The 12398-nt window shown below is 44.9% G+C and overlaps 1 protein-coding gene across 6 annotated transcripts in view; it reads left to right on the plus strand.

Moving 5' to 3' along the window:
- PIBF1 (progesterone immunomodulatory binding factor 1) overlaps positions 1-12398 on the plus strand; it is a 172049-nt gene that overhangs the window by 144176 nt on the left and 15475 nt on the right. The window contains exon 17 of one of the 6 annotated variants that reach the window (XM_075129007.1): positions 8219-8502. The exons of the other annotated variants lie outside the window; for them this stretch is intronic. Coding sequence (XP_074985108.1) covers positions 8219-8320 — 102 coding nt within the window. The 3' untranslated portion in view covers positions 8321-8502. Of the gene's footprint in view, positions 1-8218; positions 8503-12398 lie in introns of those variants that run through there. 6 annotated transcript variants of the gene reach the window in all.

Below are 12398 nucleotides of genomic sequence, written 5' to 3' on the forward strand. Positions count from 1 at the left end.
GGGCTGTCCAGTGAGGCACAGACCGCCATGCAGGATCTCCCATTGATGGCAAAGCTCTGTTTGCGGAACAAACACATACAAAGCTGCATGGCACGAAAGACTCCCGCATGACCCTCCAGACCCTGGGTCTCTATGTTCCAGCTCTGGTTAAATCTAAGTTCAAGCCATAGTACCCTCAGGTGACCCACCCAAAATACGAGACCACCTATGAGAAGTTGTCAAGGTTCCTCCCCCACTCTGAACTCTAGGGTACAGATGTGGGGACCTGCATGAAAACCTCCTAAGCTTACTTTTATCAGCTTAGGTTAAAACTTCCCCAAGGTACAAATTAATTTTATCTGTTGTCCTTGGAATTACCACTGCCACCACCAAACTCTAACTGGGTTTACTGGGAAACGTAGTTTGGACACGTCTTTCCCCCCAAAATCCCCCCAACCCTTGCACCCCACTTCCTGGGAAAGGTTTGGTAAAAATCTTCACCAATTTGCATAGGTGACCACAGACCCAAACCCTTGGATCTGAGAACAATGAAAAAGCATTCAGTTTTCTTACAAGAAGACTTTTAATAGAAATAAAAGTAAATAGGAGTAAAGGAATCACCCCTGTAAAATCAGGATGGTAGCTACCTTACAGGGTAATTAGATTCAAAACATAGAGAATCCCTCTAGGCAAAACCTTAAGTTACAAAAAAAACACACAGACAGAAATAGTCATTCTATTCAGCACAATTCTTTTCTCAGCCATTTAAAGAAATCATAATCTAACGCATACCTAGCTAGATTACTTACTAAAAGTTCTAAGACTCCATTCCTGTTCTATCCCCGGCAAAGCAGCATACTGACAGAGAGACACAGACCCTTTGTTTCTCTCCCTCCTCCCAGCTTTTGAAAGTATCTTGTCTCCTCATTGGTCTCCATTGTCCCCTCCCTGGATCCCGGGGACTAGTACGCTGCCCTCGATCTGCAGTACGCGTACTTCCACATTCATATATTCGAGGGGCACAGATGCTTCCTCTGTTTTGTGGTGGGGCAGAATCAATACCAATTTACGGTCCTCCTGTTTGGCCTATCCACTGCCCCTAGGGTATTTACAAAATGTATGTACTGAATGAGGGAGGCAAACTAGTGACAGAGGATGTGGAAAAAGCTAATGTACTCAATGCTTTTTTTGCCTCTGTTTTCACTAACAAGGTCAGCTCCCAGACTGCTACGCTGGGCATCACAAAATGGGGAAGAGATGGCCAGCCCTCTGTGGAGATAGAGGTGGTTAGGGACTATTTAGAAAAGCTGGACGTGCACAAGTCCATGGGGCCGGACGAGTTGCATCCGAGAGTGCTGAAGGAACTGGCGGCTGTGATTGCAGAGCCATTGGCCATTATCTTTGAAAACTCGTGGCGAACCGGGGAAGTCCCGGATGACTGGAAAAAGGCTAATGTAGTGCCAATCTTTAAAAAAGGGAAGAAGGAGGATCCTGGGAACTACAGGCCAGTCAGCCTCACTTCAGTCCCTGGAAAAATCATGGAGCAGGTCCTCAAAGAATCAATCCTGAAGCACTTGCATGAGAGGAAAGTGATCAGGAACAGCCAGCATGGATTCACCAAGGGAAGGTCATGCCTGACTAATCTAATCGCCTTCTATGATGAGATTACTGGTTCTGTAGATGAAGGGAAAGCAGTGGATGTATTGTTTCTTGATTTTAGCAAAGCTTTTGACACGGTCTCCCACAGTATTCTTGTCAGCAAGTTAAGGAAGTATGGGCTGGATGAATGCACTACAAGGTGGGTAGAAAGCTGGCTAGATTGTCGGGCTCAACGGGTAGTGATCAATGGCTCCATGTCTAGTTGGCAGCCGGTATCAAGTGGAGTGCCCCAAGGGTCAGTCCTGGGGCCGGTTTTGTTCAATATCTTCATAAATGATCTGGAGGATGGTGTGGATTGCACTCTCAGCAAATTTGCGGATGATACTAAACTGGGAGGAGTGGTAGATACGCTGGAGGGGAGGGATAGGATACAGAAGGACCTAGACAAATTGGAGGATTGGGCCAAAAGAAATCTGATGAGGTTCAATAAGGATAAGTGCAGGGTCCTGCACTTAGGACGGAAGAACCCAATGCACAGCTACAGACTAGGGACCGAATGGCTAGGCAGCAGTTCTGCGGAAAAGGACCTAGGGGTGACAGTGGACGAGAAGCTGGATATGAGTCAGCAGTGTGCCCTTGTTGCCAAGAAGGCCAATGGCATTTTGGGATGTATAAGTAGGGGCATAGCGAGCAGATCGAGGGACGTGATCGTTCCCCTCTATTCGACATTGGTGAGGCCTCATCTGGAGTACTGTGTCCAGTTTTGGGCCCCACACTTCAAGAAGGATGTGGATAAATTGGAGAGAGTCCAGCGAAGGGCAACAAAAATGATTAGGGGTCTGGAACACATGAGTTATGAGGAGAGGCTGAGGGAGCTGGGATTGTTTAGCCTGCAGAAGAGAAGAATGAGGGGGGATTTGATAGCTGCTTTCAACTACCTGAAAGGGGGTTCCAAAGAGGATGGCTCTAGACTGTTCTCAATGGTATCAGATGACAGAACGAGGAGTAATGGTCTCAAGCTGCAGTGGGGGAGGTTTAGATTGGATATTAGGAAAAGCTTTTTCACTAAGAGGGTGGTGAAACACTGGAATGCGTTACCTAGGGAGGTGGTAGAATCTCCTTCCTTAGAGGTTTTTAAGGTCAGGCTTGACAAAGCCCTGGCTGGGATGATTTAACTGGGAATTGGTCCTGCTTCGAGCAGGGGGTTGGACTAGATGACCTTCTGGGGTCCCTTCCAACCCTTATATTCTATGATTCTATGATTCTATGTCGGTGGTAGCAGCCTACCTCAAGTGCTGGGGAGTCCAAGATTTTTCCCTATCTTGATCTGCCCAGTCAAGGGCAGCTCCCAGTTGCAGGTGAAGGATCACATGACGCTCCTCCTGTCCATGTTCATCGTTTTGGACCTGTTGGTAAACAACACCAAGTCTACATTAGTTCCAGTTCAACACACACAGTTCGTCGGGGTGCTCCTGGACGCCTCGTCGTCCAGAGCCTCCCTCCCACTGGACAGGTTTGAGACCATGAAGGGGCTTATCGACACGGTCACAAGGTTCCCAGTGACAACAGCCAGAGCATGCCTGGTCCATCACACCAGACTCCGGATGAGGCCCCTCCAACTCTGGTTGGCCTCAGAGTTCTCCCAGGCCTGGGACAGGATGGACAAAGTCCTCACTGTACCCCACTCGGTGATCATCTCCCTTCAGTGGTGATCTGCCCCAAGCAACATGCTCCAAGGTGTCCTTTTCAGGGACAAGACCCCATCGCTGGAACTGGTGTCCGATGCGTCAGACATGAGGGGGCCCATGTGGGGAAATGTTCAGACCCAAGGTCTGTGGTCGGCTCAGGATCTGACCCTACACATAAACGTCAAGGAACTCAGGGCGGTACGGCTGGTGTGAGTGGCCTTCCACTCGCACCTGGAGGGCAGGGTGGTCAGGGTCCTCACGGACAACATAGTCTCGGTGTTCTATATCAACAGGCAAGGCAGGGCCCGATCCTCTGCCGCAAAGCCCTCAGGCTGTGGGATTTCTGTATAGCCCATGACATCTGCCTTCAGGCCTTCCATCTACTGGGTGCCTGGAGCCCCCGGGCAGATTGCTTGAGCAGGGACTTCTCCTCTCAGCACGATTGGTCTCTCCACCCAGAACAGGCTCACAGGCTTTTCCAAGTATGGGGGACTCCCCAGGTGGACCTGTTCGTGACTCGGCGTAACCAGCACTGTCCCCGGTTCTGCTCCAGGAGAGGTCTGGGACGGGGCGCTATCTCCGATGCCTTCCTCCTGTCCTGGTCAGGCCAGTTTCTCTATGCCTTCTCCCCGTTCCCACTGATCAGCAAGATCCTGGAAAAAGTAAAGACGGACAAGGCCCAGGTCCTTCTGATTGCCCCGGCATGACCCAGGCAACATTGATATGGGACCCTCACGGGCCTGGTGGTTGCTCCGCCATGGCCATTGCCATGACCTGCTCTCCCAGGACCAGGGCTGCCTCCTCCACCCCAACCTAGTGGCTCTCCACCTCACAGTGTGGCTGCTCAGTCGTTAGATAGGAAGAAAGGGACATGCTTGGAAGGGGTTCAACGCGTCGTCCTAGAAAGCAGGCAGCCCTCCACGCACCGCGCCTACTTGGCCCCGGTTCTCCAGATGGGCGGAGGAACGGGGTGTTTCCCCGGTTGCCACCCCGATCCAGCTTATCCTGGACTACCTTCTCCACCTTAGGGCCCAGGGCCTGGCGCCCTCATCAGTCAAGGTGCATCTGCTGGTCTTATCGGCCTTCCATCCACTGGTGCAGGGTCACACGGTATTCTCCCATGCTATGACTGGCCTGTTCCTTAAGGGGTTGGACCATCTTTTTCCGTATGCTAGGCCCCCAGTCCCGCAGTGGGACCTGAACCTGGTGTTGGACTGTCTCATGGGGCCCCCGTTTGAGCCGCTAGCCACGTGCTCCTGGTCCCACCTCTCGTGGAAGGTGGCCTTCCTGGTCACGATCACGTCGGCCAGGCTGGTCTCTGAGCTCAGGGCCCTGACCTCCCAGCCTCCATACACAGTTTTTCATAAGGAAAAGGTCCAGCCCACACCCTGCATTCCTCCCGAAGGTGGTCTACACCTATCACATGGGTCAGGACATTTTTCTGCCGGTCCTCTGCGTCAAGCCCCACGCTTCCAGTGAGGAGCACTGTCTCCACATGCTCGATGTGCGACAGGCTCTGGCTTTCTACCTCGAGCAGACCAAGCCGTTCAGAACTGTTCATCGCCACGGCTGAATGCATGAGAGGTCAGTCGATCTCCACTCCGCAGCTCCCCAACTGGATCACTTCGTGCATCCGTACCTGTTATGATCTGGCGGGTATCCCCTCGCTACCAATTGTGAAGGTGCACTCAACTTGAGTGCAAGCCTCATTGGCTACCTTCTTGGCCCACGTTCCCATCCAGGACATTTGTAAGGCTGCCACGTAGTCTTTGGTTCACACGTTCATCTCGCACTATGCGATCGTCTCCCAAACCAGGGATGACGACGGGTTCAACAGGGCTGTACTCCATCCTGAGAATTTGTGAACTCCTACCCACCTCCAACAGATATTGCTTGTAATCACCTATTGTGGAATACACATGAGCAATCACTCGAAGAAGAAAAAACAGTTACCTTTTCCGTAACTGGTGTTCTTCAAGATGTGTTGCTCATGTCTATTCCACATCTTGCCCTCCTTCCCCTCAACTCCCTCTTGGAGTTGTCTGACAAGAAGGAACTGAGGGTGGGGGGAGCGTGCAGCTCTCCTTATACCACACCATGGAGGTACCACTCCAAGGGTCGCTGGGGTGCAACCCCCTACCGGTACTGCTAGGGGAAAAACTTCCGGTGCACGTGGCGAGCACGCATACCTATGGTGGAATAGACATGAGCAACACATCTCGAAGAACACCAGTTATGGAAAAGGTAACTCTCTTTTCTCCTGTTTTTAGATTCTTAAACTGTGCATATCACCATGAAATTTGACACCTTCCAGAGTTATGAATAATGAGATAGCATCAGTCATTGAAATTTCCTCTTCATTCCAAGGGTGTTTTCTGTTTTTTTAGCTGTGTGTGCATAATGGGAAGGCAAGGGTGAAGAAATGAGTGGTAGGGCTCGTCTCCATGGTAAATTACTCTGTAAATCTACAGCTCACCAGATTGCCACAAAGTAACATTCCATGTGGACACTGCTACAGCACACTGAAAATCCTGGAATGCAACTTGCTTAATTAAATCTTTTCTTTTTACATAGTTTGTTTTAGAACTCTCTTTAGTTCTCTGCTTATTAGCATATTTAACCCAAAAAAAAAGAAGAGTTTTTAAATAGACAGTTAAGTCTTCACACACGACTCTCACCTCCCATATTGGTATATCTCCTGTAATGTCGGATTCTAAGTCACCAGATTTCTACAACTGCCCCTCATGTGACAACTATGGTGGTCACAAGGTCTCCCAAGGCACAGACATAGACCCAGCAGACATTGCTATTCAAAAGCTTTCAATCTCTCATGCATGGTTCATGTACACACCTAAAGTGGAATCTGTGTGTGAACAACACATCTCAATGAGCCACAGTTACTGTAAGGTAAGAAATTGTTCTTTCACTTCAGAATTAAAATTTCTGATAAAACAGTATCAAACTTGTTGTTCTTTAATTCTAATTTGAAAAGGTTAAAAATCTTTCTGTACTGACCAGCTTATGTAGTCCTCTGAGATAATTTATTTTCAGAATGGATTTCTTGATTTAACTCTGAATTGATTTTAAGTCTGGAATCCTTTCAAAAGGAATACAGAGCCTTGAGATTGAAATTCTCTAACTATAGAACAGAAAACAACTGTCTGTGCTTTCCAATACTACCCTGGCAGAAATGTGCCTTCTCTTTGATCTTGTGGGATTCTGTGTAGATGTGTCAGACATGTATTCACTCTGCCTGTTGCTTCTGAATTTTGCCAACCCAAATTCAGATTTCACAATTATGATTAGACTTGGGGCAAATGCCTGATATTTATGTTTAGCTTAATTTCATCAAGAAGTAAAAATAATCAACCACAACCTTAAAATGATAAACTTATATCAAACCTAACTCACTCTTCCCTTCCACCTAAATTTAAGTTATAACTATTATAAAAATAAGATTGTTTCAGTAGACAAAATCAATATTGCATTATTTAATCTAATTTTGTTTGTTAAGTGCAGTCTTAATAAAAAAAAATAGAAAAATAAGATGGCCAGTTTTTGGATTACAGCTGACCTGGACCATAACTGAACTAGATGTTTAGTAGTGGAGCTTATATTTACATTTTCTTGAATCTAGCAAGGAATTCTTTTTTTGAATATAACTTTCAGGTACGCATGCTTTGATGGTAAATGCATATGTATTGTCTCAATTCTAATCTGAAATACAGAGCTACAGACCTTTGAAAATTCATTACTGTGCACACAAAATACTCCATTCCCTAAGAAACAAAATGTGAACCAAGATATATCAAGTTAGATTTGAGACAGGTGTCTGTCATGTTTATATCATAAATATGAAAGGTAAAATTTATTTTCTAAAATGCTGTTTTTACTGTTCATATTTCATGAACCATTGAGCAAATGTTGAAATATTAGTTTCTCTAGCAAGGTAATCTTCTGCCCTACCCTCCCTTCCTATTGCAGAGCAATAGTTTTTTTTTAAACAGTTTGCTTTAAACAAGTTAATTCTAATTATTTAAGTAACTTGATGTCACCACTCTGATATGACTATGAAATTCTCTGTGAGACAGATGTAAAGTTCCAAACTATAGTTAGCATTCTTTTTTATTTCTGTTTCATTTCCTGGAAAAGTTTTGTCCGTGATAATTCTGTAGTTATAAATTAAACTATAAAACCATAGAGATTTAGTTATTACCAAACTGTAGTCACAGTAACTTAAAAGAACAATCACAGAAAAGTCCCATTATCTAGGATAAATGTATGGCATAGTTTAACAAGGGGAGAAAATTGCTTTCATGGATTTGTATGGATGCTTTTAAGAATTGATTATTGCAGTTTGAGATAACTTATAACAACTGAGTAAAACAATTTTGTCAATCTTCTACTAAACTATATGAAACAGGGATTATTTGAAACATTTGCTTCTTTTCCTGCCAATGAGAATCGTAATTGTGCATTCTTATGTCTGAATTAGATTTTAGAATGTTCCACATAATAATTCTTTAGCGTCTAACTTTGTGCGTAGGTTGGGGTTGTTTGTTACAACCTGCATAATGTCAATTTCAGAGACAATTTCATTCTGTAATCCGACAATTGTTAATTAAAGATCTGGCCCAAATACGAACTCACCCTACTTTTTGAAAAAATGGCTTCTGAAACTGAATATTATGGGTTGTCCTCTATCCTTAAAGGGACCAAGCCAAAACCCTGAAATTGGGAAAAGTTATTTTCCAAACTTTGTAGTTTAAGTTCACCAATACTGGTAATACTAAAAAACAAACTTTATAAATGGACTATCTGAAGACTGGCCTGAAATGGAGTCTAATGAAGTAAGTTTTAGAAATGTGTACTAAATGCTCTGAATTGCCAGTTTGAAAGGTAGTCAGCAGATTATTAATTTAAAATTAATTTCTTCCTTTTGCACTCCTCAGAACTTCCAGCCCCACTCATACTGCCAGCACACACTTAGGCATGCCCCATCATGCAGCATTCTAGTCAAGCCAAATCAGCCATTGTATCCTGCAGTTGACTAGAGCCAGCCTCTAGGATTATGTCTACACAGCCTGCGGAAGTGAGCCTCCCAGCCCAGATTGACAGACTTGGGATAGCGGAGTTTGCCCTAGCACTCTAAAAATAGCTGAAATTGTGGCTCAGGATGGAGCTTGGGCTCTGAAGCCCACCCTCCTCCCTAGTGTGTCAGGTAAGTGAGAGAAGAGTTTCAATTTGTGGAGTTTTGCAAGGAGTCCAGTAATGTTTCCACCATGAGGTGTGAAATAAGTGTGTTGCCAAAACTATGCAACATTGGTTAATAAAAATAAAATTAAAAAAAAAACCCACTGTTGATCCACATAGGCTGTGTCTAATCTGAAGTAGTTTGCTGGTTAATATAATTTCACCACTATAGAGTATACTGAGACATCACTCAGAGTGACAGCCAGCAATGCAAGAAGGGCTGAATAGCATGGAACCTAAACAATAACAACATGGCTTAGGCAAGTTTGAATCTGATTGTGTGCTGAATGCCCTTCTCATCATGGGTATTAAGGAAAATCAGCAAATATTTCCAAAATTGATGTTGTTTTGTCAAATTCCCTTGCAAGTCACTTTTAAAAAACAGATAAAATTATTGGTAATGTTTTTACAACAGAATCTTTTACCTGGGCCCTCTATAAAGGATAAAGTTTATTCACTGAAAAAAGAGACAGAAATAGGGTTCATATTTGGGGGAAAGGGAAAAGGTTCAAAAATGCAGGTACTGTTCAAATAAAAAAGGGAAGGCAGAAAAACCAAGAAACACACTATTAAGGCAAAAAGCATTGTATGCATAACAGCTACAAAATATCTTGATTATATTCATTTGTTTTCTTTAAGTTTTTTGCCTCTACCTTTCATCACCTTGTTTCTACTCCTAAAGCAACCATTTTTTGTACTTTTAAGGCAGATCTCCTCCACTAGTTATATTGTGTTCTGAATTCCACCAAATAGCACTTTATTATTTGATTTACTGAAATCTTTATACAGGATGGCTCTATTTGGCTGATCTCCACTAGTTTATAGTGAGGTTCTGTTTCCAAGGCAAGGCTGCTTGCCATCTTAACACTAACAAAAGGCATGTACATAGAACCATAAATGGTGTAACATATATTAAGAATACAAATTATACCTTCAAAAACAGCAAATGACTATTAAAAATGGTTTAATCTTGCAGCATATTAATCTTATATTTTTTACAGAACGAAGGATTTTTTTAACACAGCCATCAGATATTCAGTCTATAAATACTTGTTAAATTAAGTATTATGGTTTTGAATGGTTAGTTCTGTAATGAAACATTATCACTGTCAGGCCTGCTTTTTATTTGGATTAATTACCAATATTATACTAATATTTCTTGGTAGGATTTACCTTATGTTATCTATGTTTTCCTTGTAAGCCATGCTACAGTTCAGGGAAGAGGTTAAGGTTTCTAGGCTTTCACTCCTACCTGCTTAGGACCTTATCCTGCAAACCAAGCACACATGGAAATCTCACTGAAGTCAGTGTGAGTTCTATGCATGGTAAGTTTCAGGGGTCAGGCCTTAGGGTATGTCTACACTGCAGTGTAAACCAGGATTAGTGGGACTCAAGTCAGCAGACCCTGGGTTAGAGAACCTAGGGCTTGAATGTCTAAACTGATAGTCAACCTTAGGTTAAGAATTTCCTAACCCAGGCCTGAACCTGGGGCTATGGCAACCACACTGCAGCACGGAGATCTGAGTCAAACCAACCATATCCCACACTCCCTTGCTCCCTTCTGAGATGTGGCTGCTGTAGCCATTTGACCATGGTGCAGTGTGGGAAAGCCTGACTGTTCACCCTGCACATTATAGGAAGTTTGAACAGCCTGCCAACACATTCTGTTGAGAGAAGCCATTTAGGTCTGTGCACTCCTAGCAACCAGAGACAGCAATATGGAGGAGGCAACATTTGAAGAACTTTTCGCTTGTTCTTTCACTCCTGTGTCAGGAAAAGGGCAGAGTTGTGAGACGCTGGTGGACATTTCAGCAGTGTTTTCTGACCCACCAAAGACACCCGACAGAGCTTGTGATGGAGCAGAAGGAAGCGGGAAGAAGAGGAGGACACGGACACAGCAGACTTGAACTGGCTGATGCTGCTCATGACACTTAGACTAGCCCCTTATGCCCCCTCCATAGCCTGGTGCTTCTGGAGCAGGACTACAAGCATAGACTGGTGAGATCACATTGTTAGGCAGACCTGCGATGACCAGAAGTGGGTCCAGAACTTTCACATGAAGAAAGCTACGTTTCAGGAGCTTTGTGAGCAGCTTGCCCCAACCCTCCAGCATAAAGACACACCTAAGGTGGCCAAGTCGGTTCAGAAATGGGTTGCTATAACCATCTGAAAGCTGGCTATCCCGGACTGCTATAAGTTGCCAACCAGTTTCATGCTGGAAAGTTGACTGTGGGTAAATGGGTGGTGGAAGTGTCTGAGGCAGTCAGGCATGTTGTTTACCATAAACTGGTTGGGCATAAAGGATATTCCTGAAGTAATTGCTGGCTTTGAGGGAATGGAGTTTCCAAACTGCACCAGGGTCATTGACTCAGATCGCTAAGTGAAGGAGCACAGGAAAAAACTCCTTGTGGAATTTCAAGGACATAAAATTTTTACTTTTCTGAACTTAAGTATATCGTGAGAGGGATGCTTCAGACCATGGACACTCCCTGGACACAGCCAAGTTAATCACAGTGAAAGATGTGCAGAGACAAGGGTAAGGGGTTTTTTTGTTTTTGGGTTTTTTTTTAAATCAAGCTGCTTTTTTTTTTCCTGAAAATTGCAGAAGCGCTTGGGTTTGAGGCAGGGAGGCAGTTGTTGGCCATAATATTATGCTCACTGTAGAGGACCAGCTAACCAGTATGGGGCATTTTATTCCTTGTGCTCAACCGAGACAACCACACAGCTGCTATTTGTGCCTGTCTTCTACCTCCCAGCTTCCCAGACCACATCACATAAGATTGAGGCCCCCAGTTCGTCCCATGTTCTGGCATGAGGTCCCCTGGCAGCTAAACAGCCAGATGTTTGTTTCATCAGCAAACCATCCCCAGATAGATGGCCAGACAGAAAGGATTGAACCAGGTTCTAGAGAGGTACTTACGATGTTTTATCAAATATTACAAAGAAAAATTGATCCATCCACCTTCCCTACACTGAATTTGCATATAACAATGCCAATCATGCTTCCACTGGCCAAAACCCCTTCTTCACCAGCTGCGGCTTTCATCCCTGTTTCCATTCTGCACTGCCAACAGCTTCCCAAGATCCTGGACTTACCAATATGATTTGGCAGATCCACCACATCCAGGAAGAGCAAAAGCATCACCTCGAAGACACTAAGGAGGCCTATAAATAACACACAGACCTCCAGAGATGAGAGGGTCTGGTCTTAACAGCGGATCAGAAGGAATGGCGATCTACCAAGAACCTCCACAGAGGCAGGCCATCTCACAAACTGGACCATTAGTATCTTGAGCCGTGCTAAATTTGCCAACAAATTAACCTCATCACTTGAAAGCTTCACTTGCCTAAGTCTCTCAGAATACACCTCATTTTCCATGTCTCACTCTTGAAAAGGTTAACGAAAAACTTGTTCCCTGACCAGATGCAGTCACTGCCTCCACCTCTTCAGGTCCAAGGTATTGAGGAATACTTAATCCATGCCACCCTGTACGCTAAGTTGAGGTGAGGAAAGTTACAGTACCTTGTGGATGGTGAAGGTTATGGCCCTGAGAAGCAGTCTGGAAAACCTGCTAGTCATGTACATGCCCCTGAACTGGTGGAGGCTTTCCACAAGAGCCAGCTAGACGAGCCCGGTCTAGTGACACCTCAGTGTCATCCCTGAGGGGGGAATGATGTGAGGATCTGCAGGGCTATAACCTGGGGTCTGCTGGTCACTGACCAACTGCCGCATCCATGCTGCCATCCGGCAGCTCTGACAGAGCATCAGTTAATGGCTTTGAGCCTGGTGGGGCCGAGCACTACAGGATGTGCTGCTCACAGAGCACCTGATTGACAGTGCTCCCATGGCCCCAATTGGTCCGGGTGCCCTACGTAAGC

This window comes from Caretta caretta, chromosome 1 (genome assembly GCF_965140235.1).
Source record: "Caretta caretta isolate rCarCar2 chromosome 1, rCarCar1.hap1, whole genome shotgun sequence".
Taxonomy (NCBI): domain Eukaryota; kingdom Metazoa; phylum Chordata; order Testudines; family Cheloniidae; genus Caretta; species Caretta caretta.